We start from the raw sequence: 20,171 nt of genomic DNA, 5'->3' as shown, positions 1-20,171 counted from the left end.
GGCACGAGGGTGGGCCACGCCTGCGCGTGCGCGTGCGCCGCTGGTCCGTGTTCTCGTTCATTTCTGTACTTGACGGGGCGGCTGAACGGCACGCTGCGGAAAGGAGGCACCTCTTGGGTGTTCCGTGACACTCAACCCGGAGAGCTGTAGGCTTCTCGGCAGTCGTCGAGACGGAAACACAAACCTCAGCTGAGTTGCCTTAAATATCTAATGTAATAATACCGTCCTCATTTTATGTTGCTTTCAAAAATATTCACCGAAACTGGCAACACAAACACAGTACTGAGTATTCAGATGCTGAATATTGATTAAAGGTTATTGCTCTTTTGTTTGCCATAACGGCCAATAGCAAGGGAATATCGCTGGTAAACTGCCACGATGAAATACATTTGAAGTGTGACTTGGATTATACACCCATAAAACAGATCGTGACTTTAGTGTATCACTTCACATTTTTTTTGTAATAGTAAATGCCAAGTTTATTTCAGTAGAACACCGGCAAAGTTATTCATGTAACCATTATTTTGATGTAAATTCACGTTTATATTTAAAAGTACAGTTTTTTGCAAATACACACCACACTACTATCTACATTGGGAAATAAGTCTTGTTGGGGCAATGTAACGTTGGACTAAAAGTAATTTCTGAAAATATCAAAAGAACGTAAGAAAAAAGTAAATCCACAAATGTTCTCCAGTTTCTGGATGGCAGCACCAAAAAAGAGCGTTACTTTTAGTTCTTCCACTCAGGTCCGTAAAATGTGCCATTTAGAAATACATGCACATATAACATGTATGCATGGTAAATACTGAACATCAGATCAGCGGTCAAACCGGGCTGCAGGGAGACACTAATCAACTTAAATTCAAGATGACAACTTCCGGTTTACGATCTGCTTACCTTTCAGAGTAAAAGTGCCCATTTTTAGCCGTTCACAATGTCTTAACAAAAGATGTCCAATTCAACTCCTGCACTAGGCTCTCTAAAACATTTTTCAAATCCTAAATAAAAGTTGTTTGTATCAGTTTAAGAACTAACAAGAATACTGCGTAACTCAGCTAAAACACTTCTAATCACTGTAAAGATGTTCACGCCGGTGTTTTACTTCTATGTTGCACCATGGTCTCCGAAGAAATAACATTTTGTTCCACTCTGTATACAAGCTATATAGAGGAATGACAATAAAAACCACTTGAACTAAGCAAACGCATTATTGCATTGCTGAAATATAAAGTACTGTTACTTTGTCGAAAAGACCAAGCAGTGGGCTCAGTGAGCGGTTAATACCGGGCGAGACTTTTATTTTGAAAAGCCAGCGATCACGAGCATCAGGAGTTTCCGTCAAATTTAAGAGCTACAGTGCCGCCTACTCTCCTCCGCTAAAGGTGATTTCAACCGCATTTTTTAGCGCGTCTGTCATTATTATTTCCATATACGTTATAAAGCTACTATGACTATCGTGTAGGCTACAGTAAGAGTAAGGCAGCTCTGACAGTAAATCGAGTTTGCCGTCCTGCCCTAGACCGAGAGATTTTCAGACACAGTCCGAAAATTAAAAACTTGTTTCAAATTGTTGCAATAGAGTAAAATCTGCCTTCTTTAACCAACGATTATAGCGAAACACCAGCGTAGGAACTTTCCTAACACAGAAATGTCACCGTGTGGCGCTCCCGCCCTGAACCGGAAGTTGTGAAGTAGACAAAGCGCGGACGCGGCTTCGGGGAGACGGTCGTCGCTGGACCAATGGCAGCGTCGCTTCCCAGGTTGTGCGGTCTGTTCAAACGGGCCATAACCTGCCACGTGGGCTGCGCGGGACGGCCGCAGGTAGGCACTGTTATAAACACGGCGCGTGGGAATGAGTGAGTGACAGAGAGATACGATGAACTGGTGTCTTTAGAGAGTTCACAACCCCCCACGGCCTGTGCTTCTGGTATAGACTGTGGACCACCGGGAATCCAGGGGGGATTCTGCTTGGCCTTGGGGGAGCCCGTTGTTCATATTAATAATGAATATGAAATAATCATATATTCATTATCATACACATGAATATTGAAGATACATGCATATTCATCATATATATTCATGTTCATATGTATGATATTCATGTTCATATATTGTATATATACTGTATGTTATATTTATGTATAACTGGGGGGCGCGGTGGCATAATGGGTTGGACCGGGTGTGTGTGTGTGTGTAATTTTCCACTCCCTTGGTCCCATGTCCAAGAGGTCCAAAATCAAAAGCACAGGATTTTCACTTCTGGTCTCAGTGTGATGCAATGAGCTCCCCCTCTCACTCAGAACTGCTGAATCTCTCTCTACATTTAAGAAGGGTCTCAGAACTCATCTCTTTCTGACTCACTTCTCCCCTGATCTCCTAAGTGCTCAGTAAACCTGTGTGTGTGATTTTTACCGAGAATTTGATTAATATTGAAAAGTCTTTATGCAGCTACTCATGTAATGTATACTGGTTCAGACGGTGGAATGTGATAAATTGACTACTCAGAAATTATGTTTCTGGGTACAAATCGCTGCTTCTGCTGATGTAGTGGACTTCTTGTATTTTTCTCTGAGATTATGCATCACTTTGGACAAAAGCATCTGCTAAATGAGTAAATGTAACTGTAATGGCAGCACACCAGTACACTTCGGATTATGGAATTAGCTGCAACTGGTTGTTAATACTGGAGAATGTTACAAACATCCCATAAGAAAGACAAGTCCAGTAAGAAGAGATCGATGATGGAGATGAGGTGCCCAACCAATGCAGGTTATGGTAATAACAATATCATGCCAAAGAGCTGAAATGGATCCACTTTGTGAAAAGTATTATGTTGGATTAGTGTAGCCACTCTTATAAATATGGTGCTGCCCACAGTTCTGTGTTTTCTTTGTTATTCTCACTGTTGTTCTTCTTTTGCAAGTGGTCCTTGACTTATAACCTACACAACTTATAATGCCTGTCCCGTCAACCTTATTGTATAATTTTTGAGTCTCAACATTTGGTCGAAATGTCTCAGGACGACTGCTCCATCTGTTTTTCGATAGCATTGGGCGTCCATGCTGCCGCAAGGCACCACATTTCTTATTGACTTAGTCTGTGAGTCTGTCAGTGATCGTGTTTTATTTACAGAATGATTTGTTTGTCTTTCATTCAATTACTGTTTTTTTTTTTCAATGACTAGCAAGTGAAAGTGTGAGTGTTCTGGTGCTGCAGAAATGAAATGCAAAGAAAACATTTAGAAATCAAAGTGAAAATAATGATGCAGAATGAAAATATAATCATAATACTATATAAGTCACACACACACCATCTACAATCGGTCCGTTCTACATTATTATTTTAACATGAATAATGTGTGTGAGAAAAAAACAAGAAAGCCCTGCTATACGATGTAGCATTAATGCATGTTAATTTGTTCTGTATCCTTATGGTTTACATAATACAGTATAAGAGGGTTTTGTTTACGCAATATTGTTTACACAACGGTAGTGCCATCTGAAACTTTTTTTTGTTTGTTTCCGAACATATTTCCTAGCCTTTCCGGGGTCTGCTTGCCACAGCCGGGGGAAAGGCCACGGGGGGTCCGGCATCGACCTCGGCTTGCAGGCTTAGCGTGCAGCAGGCGATGGACCTCTGGAGACAGATGTTTGAGCGGTCCGGTGTCTCCGAGCCAGCCCTCTCCAGCCAGTACATCATCGCGCACGTGATGGGGGCCAAAACAGTGAGTTCTTTACATGGCCACAAAGCTGCTGGCGGGGCACAGCGGAAGCACGAAAGAGGAATGGTTTAGCAGGGTACGAGACAGAAAGCAATAGGGCCTCGCTCCCGTTGTCATGTGTCTGCTCCCTACTCTTCAGTTCTGGGAAATTCACCACTTCCATTGTTTCATTAAGATAGGGCCCACTAGTAAATGAGTGTCTCGTAATTTCCCATTTCCCATTTCACCTGTTTGTTCAACTTGACATTAATGGAGCAAAGTACTTTTCGTAACTTTCACACAGTAGCCTCCCAGATGTACGGTTGTGTGATCAGATATGTCCCCTGCTGTGACTCTGCGGACTGTCCATGCACTCCTTAGGCACACGTAGACTTTCTCCCACATTTCCCCGAGCCGGTTACTCTAAATCGCTCGTTTTTTACGAATGTGTGTATGTGCAAGTGCGCTGCCATAAACTGGGATTCTGTCTCATCACGAGATTGATTCCTGATCACGACGGCTATAACTCCGCAGGCAATTGGAAATTGGCGCGGTTTTGTGGCCTATAAATACGAAGGCTGGTTCTGTCATGATCTTTTTCAGATTGAGAGCCTGGGGTCTCGGAGGCTCAGCGAGATGCTGACGGAAAGGCAGGCGCAGTGTATCTGGGAGCTGTGCCGCAAGCGTCTCTCCAGGTGTGTCCCCACTTTGTGCGTGCAGTGTGCTGGAATGTGAGGAGGAGGAGACTGTGATGTTTCTCGTGTTTGGAATGTTGTGCATGCAACATGACACGTGTTACATCTCCCAGGATGCCGGTGCAGTATATCATCGAAGAGTGGGACTTCAGAGACATCACTCTGAAGATGAGGCCCCCAGTGTTCATCCCACGCCCAGAGACGGAGGTGAGAGTGCCAGTGCCAGCAGTGCTTGTTTCTTGCAGTGTAAATACAGATATGTATTCTTGAGGCTTTATTTCTGGATTAAATAAAAGTCCTGTCGCAAACATATGCGCTTCAAAATAATTCTAAATAAATTGCATTTCATTGAAATACTCAGCCTGCAGATGTTGCAGGCAGAAAGCTTTTAAAATACACTCTAATTGCAAAGAATTATAATTTTTTTTTTTTTTTTTTTTTTTTGTATGGCTGGTTTAACAAAGTTTGAAATAGTTGCAGTTTGGCAAGACAGTCAGTGGTTGTGGGGATCCTTACTGCTCAGTCATATCAGTGCATGAAAAACTCGAGGTGTGACTTTTTACATTTACTCATTTGGCTGACACTCTTCTCCAAAGCGACTTGCAGTGTTAAGGTACTCGCAACTATTTTACCCATTTGTACAGTTGGATAATTTTTACTGGAGGCAATTTAGGGTGAGTCCCTTGCTCAAGGGTGCTACAGCCAGAAGTGAGGATCGAACCTGCAACCTTTAGGTCCAAAGACAGCAGCTCTGGCAGCAGCTGCAACCACTCTATTACCAGCTGTACCAGTTCTTTCTAAGTGTTAGATTGTTTTGGGGGTATTTATTAATTTATTGAATTAAATGAGTTAAAATACTGGGTGTAAAACTGGTGGACACAGGTAGGTGGACAGTGAAAGTGTGGTAAGACTAGGCATGAGTGAACTGGCAGCTGTGGAACTGCCTCTGTTCTGCCTTCCCTTTCCACCAGGGAGCGTGTTTGTCACGTGTTTAACCGAACTCTATGGCTGTAATACAGCTAACGGGTTCCAGACCAGGCCCTACAAAGGACATGCGCTTAATAATAATGGCTGGACGGATAATAAACAGTTGATGTTCCGTGTTACTCAGTGGTTTATTAAATGCATATTGAAAATGAGTCATTTACTGTGTTTGCTGAGACGGACGGTTCTTTCCGAAGCTGATTTTTCGCTCTTTACGTTTGTCAACTCACTGCCAACTGAAGGGCACAACAGCTGCTACCCTTTAAACTTTTTAAGCCACAAAACCAATTTTTTTAAAAATCTGGGAATGCTGAAGTGTGTCAAGTAAAGCACAGCTGCTGTATGGTATAGTAAGAGCAAAAGTGTACACTGTTCACTGTTACCGCAGGAGCTGGTTGGTTTGGTGCTGTCGGACCTGCTGGCCACTCAGGGAGCAGGTGTGGCTGCTCTGGAGGTGGGCTGTGGCTCTGGGGCCATATCTCTCAGTCTGCTTCACGCGCTTCCACAGGTGGGTAAATCAGGGGACTCCAGTTGTGCTGCTCTTCACTCTCCTTTCACAAGGTGCCTTTTCACATGGTATAAAAATGATCATCTTCATCGTAGAGAACTAGCAGCATCAAACACACTATGGTGATAAACTGTATCACACACACAGTCTGAGACCGCTTGTCCCGAGCGGGGTCGCGGCAAACCGGAGCCTAACCTAGCAACGCAGGGTACAAGGCTGGGGGTGACACACCCATGACAGGACGCCAGTCCATTGCAAGGCACCCCAAGCAGAACTCGAACCCTAGACTTGCTACACAGCAGGATCCGGCCAAACCCGCTGCACCACTGCACCCTCCCTAAACTGTATCACGACCTTTTAAAATATTACACAGTAGCTTGAAGGATTTACGTAAATATCCAGATCACTGTCATTGTCATTTAAGTAGTGAGTCGCCACTTATCAGTTTAGTGTGAATTTTACTTGCTATAATTTCAGTAGACTTTTCCATCTAAAATTGACCTGCCACAGATTTGTACAGTGCTGAGATTTTTTTTCCCATTTACTCTATTTTGTTATCCCACACTCCTGCTGTATTTTGGTTCCTGTTAGGAAAAAAATATTTTGGTGCCATTTTAAAGCTGATAAACATTTTGCAAAATTTGTATTTTCACATTTTTTGAAAAACCTTCCTCCCCCACATATGTTGCAGATTAAACTTTCAGATTCGTTTCTTCACCTGCGATTCGGTGTGCGTTTGAATGCAGGCACGTACACATGTACCTGCACGCTGCGTGAAGGTACAGCTGGAGACAGAGATATCTCACCCGTAAAACAGTTACCTTTTCATTTAATACAGGTTTTCCTTTATTTAAAAAACGGAACACAAATTTATTTTCTATACTTCTTCTCGCCTTTGTGTCCACATGGACAATTTTAACCCAGCCCGAGACTCCCAAGAGTGGCAGTGATCATGGATGAATGAACCACATGGAATGGCTTTAACATTACTTTGGCAACGTGGTGCTTCTGATATTTAGTTATTCATTAATAACAGCACGGGGGGGGGGCGCGTGGTGGCGCGGTGGCGCAGTGGGTTGGACCGGGTCCTGCTCTCAGTTGGGTCTGGGGTTCGAGTCCTGGTTGGGGTGCCTTGCGACGAACTGGCATCCCATTTTGGTTGTGTCCCCTCCCCCTCCAGCCCTTCGCCCTATGTTGCCAGGTTGGGCTTCAGCTCCCCGCGACCCCGTATGGGACGAGCGGCTTCAGATGGTGTGTGTGTGTGTGTGTGTGTGTGTGTGTGTGTGTGTGTAATAACAGCATCTTAGTAGTAACAACCCAGTGCATCCAGCCTCTAATGTTTCTTGTACTTTGCATGAATGTCAGTTGATAAAATTTAAATATTAATGTTCTGAAACCACAATAGCTTTACTATTAACATAAAAAACGTATTTACATGTATAATTAAGCAGGACATGGGGGCGCGGTGGCGCAGTGGGTTGGACCACAGTCCTGCTCTCCGGTGGGTCTGGGGTTCGAGTCCTACTTGGGGTGCCTTGCAGCAGACTGGCGTCCCGTCCTGGGTGCGTCCCCTCCCCCTCCGGCCTTACACCCTGTGTTACTGGGTTGGCTCCGGTTCCCCGTGACCCCGTATGGGACAAGCGGTTCTGAAACTGAAACTGAAACTGAATTAAGCAGGACACTCGGCATCCCTTGTCCAAAACCGCTGATGGTAGCGTGAGCAGTCACTCTGTGGTTCGGATGGTGAGCTTCCTCTCGGTCTTCCTCAGCTCCAAGTCATAGCCGTGGACAGGAGTCGGGACGCCGTGGCTCTGACCAGGGAAAACGCACACAGGTATCTGCTAAAAACCGCACTACAGCACATCTGCGCTCATCCCTTCCTTTGTGTGGTTTGTGTCACAGGTCACAGCTGTGGAAAGTGTTTGTTTTCCGTTTCCCCAATCATGGTTTTTTTTTTTTTTTTTTTTTTTTTTTTATCAAATTGTTTTCATTTTTGTCTCGTATTACTGTTATGTTCCGTTGGAGTCATCTCCAACTCTCATACCAAAAGTAATAGCTCACTTTTACCAATGGATACCAGATATGTTTATTCCAGGAAATGCTGGCATGCCTACAGGCTTAATGCCATGTATTTTGGTGTGCTCTGGACTACTTTTTGGTAATTCCTAGTATAAAAACGCCCCTCTTGGAGCATTAGCAAGCCGTACTACAGAATATGGTCATTTTGGCCTTACCCTCATTCGGTGTTCCGCTTCTTCTCAGGGCCACGTTCTGCTGGGGGCTGAGCAAGACACGGCAAAGTTTCACTGTCATTTTCTTCCTTACGCTTGTTTGTGGCCCCCGCTATAAAATCAATCCGTAGGGCATCCCATCACTTGTGGTAGGATATTGTATATTTCAAGACGAAAGAAATATGATTCCAGACTGATGCTGACCACTTGTTTCTTCATGCTTTCCGGGTTTTTCTTTTTAACTGTAACTCTTGATCCACGAGCAGTATGTTAATAAATACAGATGTTTACTTTCCGTTGACCAGTGCCTAGTCTGTTCCTTAGCACACATTGTGTGATTCCTTGGTGTTTTTGAAGCCTTGGTCGGCAGTGATTACTTTCTGGGCATAGGTTATGGTGCCCTAGAGCCAGCAAGTCAGCCACACAGACACTTACACAACAGTCAGAGAGTCCGGTGAATGTAGGGCACGACTTTTTGGCAGTTCCTGGAAGTGTGACATTCAATTAATCAATTGTGCCCCTGCATCCCACAGTCCAGATTGACACACAGCCAGTCGTAACCAGGCCGTGCGTGCGGTGAGCTGCAAGTGTGTTTGGAGCAACGTGCGTGTGCATCGAGAGATGAATGAGGTGACTCTGATTGCGTTTGTGCTTCTGTTGAATCGACTGTCTTGTGTTTAACAGGTTAAGGCTCCAAGATAGACTGGAAGTTCACCAAATGGATATGATTCTCGGTAAGAACTGCAGATAGAGATCATCGCAAAGACAGTTTCACAGTGCGACATTTGTCAAAACAGCCTGTGATCTGTCAGTAGATTTGTGACTCGGGTGTTAACGTTTCTGTTTTTTTTAGGTACACGTGAACCATGTGTTATCCTTTGGCAAAATTAGTACATGATGAAACCCACAGCCTGAATGTTAGCAGCCAGAACGGATGCCGTGGCCTCGACGCACACTCGCTGTTCACAGAAGGACAGTTTTGTAGGGCTCCTTTTGTTCATGAGTCTAGTAGGGATGGTGACTTCAGCCCTTAGTGCTATAAGAGGGCACTTATAAAATAGATGGCTTCCTCTGTGGAGATTGTTCCTCTTATTCATTTGGTCAGTTGAGTCTTGTAGGAAGTCGTGCGCTTGGTTGTGACTTCGGTTCAGACTTCCCTAGTGTTAGAATGTTTGTTTGTTTTTTTTTTTCCCCCACATCTCACACAACAGTTTGCACTTCAGTATCTTTAAACAGCACATGCTTTTATATTTCACTTCTCCTCTGAAACCACAGCTTCTGCTGTTTTTTTTTTTGTTTGTTTTTACTTTTTATATTAGCTGCATGTAACACTGAGCCGTATGTTAGTAGAAAGCGTCACATTTGGGCAGCCTCGGTAACACGTGTCAGTCTTACCAGGCGGTATGGATTACAGACAGCCGCTCGAAAGTGAGCCAGCTATGTCCAGTGAAATGTAGAAGAAGAAACTTTATACACTAAATTAAATTAACACATTGGGTGGATGCAGGCAAATGCATGGAATCAAATGATTAATAGTAGTTTATACATGTAAAGAGAGTGTTGCAACACACACACAAAATAAGTATCTGTATGTGTTTTGCACAGTTTAAGGACTAAGACAAGTAGTGCGTTCCCCCCCCCCCCCCCCCCTTTTCCAGAGTAGGAGGGTGACTTTGTGTTTCAATAAAATAATAAAGGGCTAAAGGGGTCATATAGCAATGGAGCACCACTTTCAAGTCACATGAGGTTGGAACGGCATGACTTTGCTGACCACATGAGCGCGAGGTGTGTGTGTGTGTGTGTGTGTGTGTGTGTGTGTGTGTGTATATACATAGTATTTTGTGATCCGTCTCACATCTCACCCAGCAGGCCTTGCGCTCCTACACTTTCAGCAGGACTCTTCTTTTAATGTCTGTATATGATCTTAAAAGTATTGCTGTCAACAGTGTTACAAGGCTGATGTTTAATATGAATTAAGTGCATAGCGGGGGGGTGCGGCAACGCGGCGGGTTTGGCTGGGTCCTGCTCTCTGGCACATATGGGGTTCGAGTCCTGCTTGGGGTGCCTTGTGGCGGACTGGTGTCCTGTCCTGGAAGTGTCCCCTCGAGCCCTGGGCTGCCGGGTTAGGCTCTGGTTTGCCGTGACTTTGCTCGGGACAAGTGGTTTCAGACTGTGTGTGTGTGTGTGTGTGTGTGTGTGTGTGAGAGAAGTGCATAGCAGTGTGTACACATCTAAAGCAAGTGACAAAGTGGTGCATTTCAGTAAAGAGAGATAACTCCACTGGCAGTAATGGTGGTGGGGGTGAAGGTGTCGGAACATGCTGAAGGACAGAAAGTCAGAGGTGCATTTTGGCCAGTTAGTCTACAAGCTCCTTCTTCGGTGGGCTGTGTGTTGTTTGCGGCCTTTACTCTTCTACAAGCTTTGTGTGACTACAGATTCTCCTTCAGATGCAGAGGACCTTCTGAGGGACTGGAGTCCCGTTGATCTCCTGGTCAGCAACCCTCCATACGTGTTCTCTCAGGATCTGGCTGCTCTCGAACCCGAAATCCTCAAGTGAGACTCATGTTTACACAATTACACTTCAAGATTTTAAAGCACAAAGTACTTTCATCCGCAACCTCCCTCCACATAGCATAGTCTGTATGTGGTCATTACGCTTTGCTGGTTAGTCTTACTAAGTTGGCAGAATTAAGTCTGTATTTACCGGCGAAAGATTGTGAAACAGCACTGAGGGCGGAGGCTGCTGCCTCGATTGGCCAGTTGTACACTGACTGGATCGGTTAGTGTTCGCAGGCTCGTGTGATTGGAGTGAAAACTGCAGCACTGCACGCATCGCTGAATTCCACTGATGGATTCTGGGAAAAATGGCTCAGCAGTTATGTCTCACTTTGACCCACATGCCCCAGACTAAGCCACCCGATGGCCTTCGCTTGCTGTTTTCAACAAGCTCCAAAATGACAGGTTTCGGTGCGGAGATGGACACGGAGAGACAAGGGGCACAGAGACGCACACATCCTCTGATGTGCTGTAGGCAAAGCTCAGTAACTCCCAGGATCACTTAACCTGATTAGCCATCCAAAGCTCCTCCTCCTTGCCACGCTGACTCCACCCACTCCTTCTTCTCACCAGGTTTGAGGACTCGGACGCGCTGGACGGGGGTGCTGATGGACTCCGGGTTATACAACAGATTTTGACTCTGGCACCACACCTTCTGAAGGACGGGGGGTAAAATAACGTCATCGCATCGGAACGCGGCCCCGTCTCTGTGTCTGTGTCAGGTGCACGACCGTGTGCCTTACTGCGTTTTCGGTCTCTGTGGATCGCACGAACACGGGCGCACACGGCTACACGGGTGCGATGTGCGACTCCGCACGATTCCGTCGACCTGTCAGTTTGTCCGACATGCGAAGTGACTTGTAAGTGAGAGAGCACATTTTGTTCTCCTGCTTTATTTATAGGACAGCTCAAACCCTAATCCAGCTAAGAGGCTTTCCCAGCTGCAGTCTGAGCTGGTTCACAGAAACAGACTCTGAACTCAATCAAGGCATTTTCACAGAAACGCAGCGCGTTCCCGGAGGCCCGGCCGGGACCGGCCGCGGTTGCCATGCCGTGTTTGCGTGATTACCCTATAGCTCTTCGTTCCGCTGGGGTGATGCACAGCTGACATGCTTCACAACATTAGCAGAACTGGCTTTTACGTTAACCCGTACCCGCCGCCTGCAAAACACTCCGGGCAGGAAACGGCACATCCCGTCCGCGTTAAGTTTCACGGCTTCGCAAGCCGACTGTTTGTCGCCTCGTAAAGCCTCGTTTTTCCACATTTATTCAAATTATGCTCATCTGGCGTGAGTCGGTGTCATTACTGTCACCGGTGTGTGATTATAACCCGAGACGCAGATCGGCACCTAGGGCCATATGGTAAGTAAGGGTAGGACCGTGCAATAATTTATGTGATGATCATACAGTAATTGAGGGTAGCGCCATTCCATAATTGAGGGTAGGACATATGCAGTAATTTAGGCGAGGACCATACAGTAATTGAGGGTGGGACCGTACAGTACTGGTTGTGATTTGTGTCATGGTACACCTCACTCCTTGGCTTAGTCCCCAGGTTTTTGTTTTTCGGGTGCAAAAAAGCCAAGACTGCGTCCTGACGCACCTTCACAAGCAGCGAACAGAATTTCCCGATATGTTACGTTCAGGTTTTCCATGAGGCGTTCATCCAAACGAAGGATGCGAGGAACTAACGGAACTGTCTGGTCCCGGACAGGAGGGCGTACCTGGAGACGGACCCTCGCCATCCCCCTTTGATCCGGCAGTACGTGGAGGAACATGCGGCGGCTGGTTTGCGGTACCTTCGCACGCACCGCGACGTCACGGGGAGGTGAGATACGGACACACAGAGCAGTCGCTTCCAGGAACAACGCGACATCGTGAGCACGATCGCAGCAGCAGGAGAGTTGATAGCTGTGCATTTTACGCTGGAAGGGCAGTCGGTAGAATAACACTTCATCTGCCCTCCTCTCAAGAAAGTCTGATGTGTTTTAATTTACAAAAGTTTATCATCAGTTTACTGTCGGCCTATTTTTGAATCCCTCCTCCTGCTCCAGCAGCCTCGAGTAAGGAACTTATCCTAAATTCTCCAGTAAAAATTACCCAGCTGTATAAGTGAGCGAATCAGTGGAAGTAGAGAAGAGCACCAGCTAAACAAATAAATGTAAATGAAATCACGTTTACTTTTTATCGGGTTCATGTTTGAGGGTTGGAACAAGGTCAGTAAATTTAAAAAAAAAAAGTAATACTTTTAGAGGGGGTGCGGTGGCGCAGTGGGTTGGACCACAGCCCTGCTCTCCGGTGGGTCTGGGGTTCAAGTCCCGCTTGGGGTGCCTTGCGACGGACTGGCGTCCCGTCCTGGGTGTGTCCCCTCCCCCTCCGGCCTTACGCCCTGTGTTGCCGGGTAGGCTCCGGTTCCCCGCGACCCCGTTGGGACAAGCGGTGTGTGTAATACTTTTAGAAGTCTAACTGGTAGGACTGTTCTCCAAAAAAAATCACAGAGGGAATCATTATATATAAGTAACGTTTCAAATATTAGCCAACTTTACATACTAGCTCACCGGAGCCTTCTCTGGCTGAATAAAAAGAACAGATGGATTCCAACTATACTCGAAAGAGGCCGGTGTGCCTGTCTTAAGAAAACCAAATGTACTTTTTGCGGCCAAGAACAGTTACACAGTGCCTGGTCACGGACTGAAAGGCTGTCTTTCCCTTAGGCCACGCTTCAGCGTCTTGAAGAAAGAAGGAGCAGGGCACTGAAGACAACACGGAGACTGGGAGGGTCGGATGAGTCAGGATTCCCTTCTCCGGGGACTGCTGCTCTTCCGGCTCCTCGGGGCCCCGTGTAGGAAGTCTGCGAAACCCGGAACTTTGCCCCGCGTTCAGGGCCATAGCAGCTATGCTAGAATCGAGAGCCAAAAGCAAGGCTGGGTTCCCGTGGCACTTGACGGGGGGCGGAGGCAGGGACGGGTTTTTGTTTTGGTGCCTACGCTCCATCGGAGCCGACGTCAGTCGTTAAAAAATAACCCGAAAAAACATCGAGTCGCACCTCAGCCGCACTGTCTTTGAGCGTTTGTTCCCGAGTTCTGGCCTCGTTGTTGTCGTGGGGTTGCGCGGGTTGAAGGTTAACGTGTTTACGGCGAACAACAGGCTTCGAGTAGCGAGGAGCAGCGAAACAGAGCAGCGATTCTTCTTATCTCTTATTTATTCAGCTGTGTTTTGCGTTCTTCTCTGCGAGGGACAAACATTATGTAACGCTCTTCAGTTGTTCTTTCTTAAATCACTGTCAAACTTTAGTCCTCCTAGTTTCGCTGGAAACCATCTAATTAAAAATAGCGCATCCCCGATATGGAATTTTCTTTCTTCGTTTCCCTGGAGTTCGACCGCCGTACTCCGGCTGTTAGCACAACATTGTTCCCACCCCCCTCCTCCCGGTCCCCACGTCACTTTTCACATTTATTGTGTCATGCACAAAACTCGCAGGTATGTTTAGGTTTCGCCTGCAGCGATTAATGTAGGCTCAGCTTTCCAAAGAACTCTGGGCTGGAGTATTTCCTAACCATCTCAGCTGTGTGCGTGCGTACGTGCGAGTGTGTGTGTGTGTGTGTGTGTGTGTGTGTGTGTGTGAGAGCGAGCGAGAGAGCCCGCCCATAGGACTTCGCCTGGCACCCCAGCCTCTCTAACGTTTGGTTCTTGGAAGTCGAGTGCAGTGTGGCTGAAGGTAATTACAGAAGCCTTTCTTGGAATGGTCCCTCCCAGTATCTGGCGCTTTCCGGGAACTGCGTGTTTAGCCTGTGAACCAGTGAGCGAAAGGGCGCTCTAGCAGCGCGCGCCGCTCACACAGCCAGGCGTACAGCTGCAGCGCCCCGCGCGCAACCGCAGGCAAACCACAGGGCTCTCTGCAGCATTTCTCGTGCATTTTGTCTTGCAACAGCTGACTGCACGGTACAAACTCGCACGTTAACTGTTGAAATATATTTCAATACTAAAGGATTGAGATGTGCCACAGCACTGGACGCGGCAGGAGATGACTGCTTCATCTCTCGGCATTAATGCTGTAACACTTCTCCATTCTGTATGTTTTACGTTTAACATAATATTCTTCAAAACTCAACTAAAATAAGTTGAAAGAGGCGAGGCTACTGCGTTTCTCTAAAGTGGGTCTTCTGAAGTGGGTGGGTTTACTCATGTATTTTCCTGCTTTGTATAGGGTAGTCGGGGGTGCATGAAACGCATTTTATTTAACCCAACTATTAAATCACCCAATTTGTACTTTTCATTTTGTATGGCTCTGATTATTCAGGCAGAACAAATATGACATCATTAAAGCTGGTAATTCAGCGTACTATGGATTGTACTTCACTCTGGAGAAAAGTATCTGCCAAACAGATCTGCAGACACGTTGCAATACCGCCAGTATTTATGTTTCACCTCCGTGCACCGGATTATAAGACTACACTAATGCATTTGGACGCAGGAATGGGCAAATGAGGAAGAAAGCAAATGATCGATTTCATTTTATATTTTTACTAGAAAATAAAGAACTATATACAAGCACCCACACGGTGGGATGGAAAATCACTTGAATCCTAACCAATTGAAAGGAAAAAAAAAAAAAAAAAAAAATCTGAAAAATAATTCATTCAAGACGAAGGGGTCTGGCACACTGGGAGCAAGAGGTCGCCCACGGTCCAGCCCCCAAGAGCATGGCGCTTTGTTCGTTCAGTTATGGGCGAGACTACACTTCCCAGAATGCAACATGTTCCACGTGAATGTTCCGGACAGTATCGGGATGGTACTGCCCTACGCGCAGGTATCCGCCTCACATTGTTCCCATTCGACAGCGGTCAGTCGTTCCAGAGCATCATCAGTGCCACGGGGTCACAGCAATGGTGTGTGTACATGGTGAACGCCGACTGCAGCGAGCCTTCAAAGCTGGAAAGGGTAGTCCTGCAGGTAATGTAAGAGTGGGCGTGGCAGGGGCAGCTGCTCTGAGCTCATGGTGAGGCGGTTGATGGCAAGGCGGGCGAGGTGCTGGAGAGAGGGGCACGGCGGGTGCCGGCGGAGCGGCCGGACCAGCTTCAGCAGGAGGGCGTTCTCCTTGGGCGCGGGCTGCGGCAGGGTAGACGTGTCCTCCTCCGCCCTGTTGGACTTCACGTAGTGCTGCACCAGGCTAGGCACGTCGGGGAAGGCCAGCAGCCGGGGCTTGGCCAAGGAGCTGGAGTCCAGGCGGAACTGGCCGTGGCTGTACTCGATGCGCACGTTGGTGGGGCCGCGTCCCGTTTTCACGGACAGGGTCAGCATGTAGAGCGGGTGGCTGCTGTCCCGCACCAGGAAGGTGCCCTCCTGGGTGTCCTGCAGCACGGCGCGGGCCTCGCCGGCCGACACAGCCCCCCAGTACCACCCTGCAACGGCACAAGCAAACAGCTCCATTCCCTGCCGCTCAGCTACTTGGAAGCTGCTCAACTGCAGTCATGTTCTGCAAAACCCAGAGAGCTCCATGTGATTTTGTAAGTCTCCCTGGAGGTGTGTTCCACTCCATATCACTGATTTTGTAACACTGCAAGATGGCTTTGCATGAAAAGCATTTTAACACTGGCTGCTTTTAAGAGGATTAAACGCTGCGGGACACAGCAGTTAATAAAATTAGCTGGTGGTGTAGTGAGCTCGAAGACTGGCACATTGAGGAATACGGCTTCTTAAGCTTCTTGTAAACTTTACACGATATTCATATACGTACTATACGTGTCCAGGGATGTGACAGCCCTGCCATACCTGAAACATCCAGGTAATGAAACGTCTGAGCGATGGAGAGCAGGTCCTTCGTGGGGTCCCACAGCGGGGGGCTGCTGTGTGCACAGTGCAGAGATGCAGGGGAGGGGAACCCGTGATGCGGGTCTGACCGTGCGCCGATGGCAGCCGCTTCCGTCCCGGGAGCCGGAAGAAGAGCTCTGTGGCTGCAGGCAAGAAGGAAGAGGCGGTCACCATGGAGACACCACGCAGGATAGACAATTCACTGTAAACATGCAAAGCGGTGACATCAGGGCAACCTGGGACGCACACCCAGTTCCACGTCCAAACAAAGAAAGGCCTTTTTCTGCTATAACGGAAATAACGACAGGTTTCCTCCGCCTCCGCAGAACAACCCTCATCGGACCGGATTAACCATCGCCATCCATAACATCGAGGACTCGGCGAAAACACCTTCAAATCCGAATTAAGAGACAGGTCTTCATTTCAGAGAAAGGGGGAAAAAAAAAAAAAAAAAAATCTAGAAGTTTCTCACATCTCGGAATACCGGGTCACTGACCTGCGCCCAGCTGAGTCTACATATCCAGAGTACAAAGATTGTGCCCACCCACAAACGTGTACTCCACCGAACTGCTGCTCCACATTCTGCCTCTGTCGCTCACCGATGATCACAAGTGAAGCTCAGCGGTCCTCCCTCCACCTTGCTTATGTCCTAAAACCAGAAGACCTCTTCGCCCCAGATCACCCTCTTCCTCCCTCCAATTACCTGGAAACCGGGTTCGGCTCTTTCCGCGGGGATCTAGTTTCTCTAGTTATCTCAAAACTCAAAAAAAAAAAAAAAAACCACACATCTCTCCTTACATACCAGCCCACACCATATACACAGCATGGGAGGTGTCCGCATGCCGGAGTAAAAACACCACACAGCAGTCAATACGAAACATATACGGTACAATTTATATTGTGTGTCAATTAGGTAGACACAACCCTACAAACCAAATGCTCTCAGATTCCTACAAAATTTAATGAAGAGACTTGTCAGTGGCCAGCAGGTCAGCCCTGTGTATTACATAGAAATTAAACTGCACGTCACGGAAAATTACACCCACACATGCAAACAACGCTTCCCTATAGAGGAGCTTCCAAAGAACTCAGGTGATTTGACAATGAGATGAACAACTTTTCTGGGTCACACTGTGACTGCGTTGTGCAGAGTTAAAAGTCCTGATAAATTTACATTTATTCACTTAGCAGACGCTTTTTGCCAAAGCAACTTCCGATGAACTCTATGTAGTGTTACCAGCCCACACACCTTATTCACCGCGGTGACTTACACTGCTAGATACACTACTTACACTGGGTCACTCATCCATACATCAGCAGAACACACTCTCTTTGTCACTCACACACTATGGGGGAACCTGAACAGCATGTCTTTGGAGTGTGGGAGGAAACCAGAGCACCCGGAGGAAACCCACACAGACACGGGGAGGTTACCGCACCCACGTCCTCTTGCACCACCCAGGCGCTGTGAGACAGCAGCGCTACTTGCTGTGCCACCGTGCCGCCCCCACTTTACCTTTTCATTCACTTGTTAAGGGAGAAAAGGCAGAGTGGCAAAAACACACAAGTCAGGGTGCGTGAAGCTGAAGTCATACGTCTGGAACACAAATCCGCACCGTCAGGGTGTCAGATGCTTTCATGACGCGTTATTCCTACTGTCTGAGGGGTGTACCCTCCTCAGTCTTGCTCCCAGTGATTACGGGATAGGCTCCAGACCCACGTGACCCTGACCAGGACAAGCGGTCACTGATGATGGATGGATGGATTAGAAATTCCTACTGTACAACATATTATAAAACAGGTTCCTGTATAAATTGTGGGACAAAAAGGTTCACCACACAACAGGTCCTGCTTCAACTCCTCCCGGTGCCACATCTGTGACAGCAGCACCGTTGATGACACCACCTGGTTGACCCCGACGCCGCTGCTCGCACCCAGGACAGCCCTTGTGAAGCGTCAAGGTGCGGTTGGAGAGCGGCCATCCCTCCGCCACCCACGGGCGCGTGTTTACGGTTTCTGTCCCCGGGACTTTTCGTGGAACTACTGATTCATTGTGAAAGAACCGCAGAGGAAAGTATGAGAAATAAACTTTGTTTTACCCTGCAGCTGTCAGAGTTCCCCCGTTATTCTTCAGAAAAGAGCCCAATGAGGAAACTGGAAACCAGAGCAGTTAAGACTATTTGTGTGCAGTGTGCGGGGGTCAAGAGAGTGATAAAAAGAGTAATTATGCAGTCATCACTAAGACTCCGAAAGATGTCACTTGACACTTCTCTCACACCTTGACAGAGCTTCCAGTGGCCACATTGTCTTTAAATATTAACAAAAACAAGTGCTTACAATATGCAGTACTTAAAAGACACAGCAGAGTCATTGAAATAATCAGATCATGGAAAAAAAAAGAAATCCTCAACAGCAACGACCTCACATTGATTGAGCTGAGCTGTTAAGACACCTCGAAACTTGTATCCTATTTCATGTCTCTCACACACACAGTGTCACAGTGACAGTTCCCAGAACGAGTGATACATATATTATATTATACATACATAAAAATACCGTACATCTGCATATCCATTATTATATACGCAAATACAAATACATGAACATAAATGTGTATTCACGTAAAAAGAGGAAAAACTTACCCTTGAACACAAAGAATCATGACCAAAGTCGTGAATGAATCCTTTTTTCAATTTTTGTTTCCAATTTCCTGTCCTCCTCTTTTTCTGCGCTATATTTGGAGAAAAGCGCTCGAGAAAACAAAAATCCCGCGAGGGGGTAAAACGGCAATATGTGGAAATATATAAATATATTTTTTAAAAAAATACAACAATAACAAACAAAAAAAAAAAAGAGTTCCGTAATAAATGGGTCGGTCGGAAGCGAAGAGACAGTGTTGTGTCTAGAAGACACGCGCGCGCACACACACAAAAAATACTATAGTATAGGAATAAATAAAATATAATAAAAACTTGCACGCAGAAGGAATACAACACTCGCGCGCGGTGTGTGCTGAGCGGAACACGCGCGACACTGCGGCGCGCGGCACAGGGCGACCCGTCTTTAAAGGAAATGTGATTCACGCCGTGTGGAAAAGTCCCGTGGGTTCGGATTCGTGAGTTCACGCCACTTCCAAGAACGCGCTTCTGGGAAAGAGGCGCGCGCATCAGCGCCCGTGACGACAGCAGCGGGCAGCACGAGGCACCCAGGTCGAACCCCACCCCCCGGCGCGCGTGCGCGCGCGCCTTTTCCCCACACGCGGTCGCACTTTTCCGCGGAGCTTCGGCGGCGGCCCTCCCCAGAGAAAGCCTGCGACGTGGAGCGCTGTGGACGCAGCTCATGAATCCCTAGGAAGTTGTCCACGCCGCGCGCCCAAACATGGGGGATCACTGCGAAACACGGAACGTGCCCGAAAGAGACGCGTTAGGACTCGGCGCCGGTGTTAAGTCACACGTGCAGTTTTACGAGACGCGCCTCAAAACACGTGTCCTCTAGTATCTAGAGTGGACGAAAACCGAGCGCGTGGGTCCTCGGCAGGACACGAACGGAACCGAGCGTCGCTCTCACCCACAGGGTGGCCACCCAGTCCCGGGCCGTGGGCTTCGTGTCCCTTGTCAGTCGTCTCTTCATGCCGGGAAACGGGGGGGGGACATAGACTCTGATAGAGACCGCTTCTCACACAT

The 20,171-nt window shown here is 47.3% G+C and overlaps 2 protein-coding genes across 4 annotated transcripts; one reads left to right on the top strand and one right to left on the bottom strand.

Annotated features, from left to right (window-relative positions):
- The first annotated feature begins 81 nt into the window (after positions 1-81).
- On the top strand, positions 82-13,957 carry hemk1 (HemK methyltransferase family member 1). 2 transcript variants are annotated; one of them, XM_018762277.2, is made up of 12 exons: positions 82-212; positions 1,617-1,824; positions 3,542-3,727; positions 4,307-4,398; positions 4,512-4,605; positions 5,771-5,890; positions 7,660-7,724; positions 8,806-8,855; positions 10,569-10,674; positions 11,251-11,346; positions 12,392-12,505; positions 13,392-13,957. In XM_018762277.2, the coding sequence occupies exons 2-12, from the start codon at positions 1,744-1,746 to the stop codon at positions 13,432-13,434; spliced, it is 1,047 nt and encodes a 348-aa protein (XP_018617793.1). In that variant the 5' UTR covers positions 82-212; positions 1,617-1,743; the 3' UTR covers positions 13,435-13,957. The 2 variants fall into 2 exon arrangements, with proteins under 2 accessions (XP_018617793.1, XP_018617791.1); XM_018762275.2 differs by lacking the exon at positions 82-212 and having other exon boundaries at positions 1,293-1,824.
- A 76-nt stretch (positions 13,958-14,033) lies between these two features.
- On the bottom strand, positions 14,034-19,732 carry cisha (cytokine inducible SH2-containing protein a). Of its 2 annotated transcripts, XM_029249820.1 has the most exons (4): positions 16,985-17,710; positions 16,738-16,878; positions 16,450-16,631; positions 14,034-16,079 (listed from the first exon to the last, which is right to left on the bottom strand). In XM_029249820.1, exons 2-4 carry the CDS (start codon positions 16,824-16,826, stop codon positions 15,604-15,606), a joined length of 747 nt encoding a protein of 248 aa, XP_029105653.1. In that variant the 5' UTR covers positions 16,827-16,878; positions 16,985-17,710; the 3' UTR covers positions 14,034-15,603. The 2 variants fall into 2 exon arrangements, with proteins under 2 accessions (XP_029105653.1, XP_018617795.2); XM_018762279.2 differs by lacking the exons at positions 16,738-16,878; positions 16,985-17,710 and adding an exon at positions 19,131-19,732.
- Positions 19,733-20,171: the final 439 nt, after the last annotated feature.

Source organism: Scleropages formosus, chromosome 2 (assembly GCF_900964775.1).
Source record: "Scleropages formosus chromosome 2, fSclFor1.1, whole genome shotgun sequence".
NCBI classification, from domain to species: Eukaryota; Metazoa; Chordata; class Actinopteri; order Osteoglossiformes; family Osteoglossidae; genus Scleropages; species Scleropages formosus.
The sequence above is the reverse complement of the archived record's forward strand: the minus strand, read 5'-3'. Positions and strand labels throughout refer to the sequence as shown.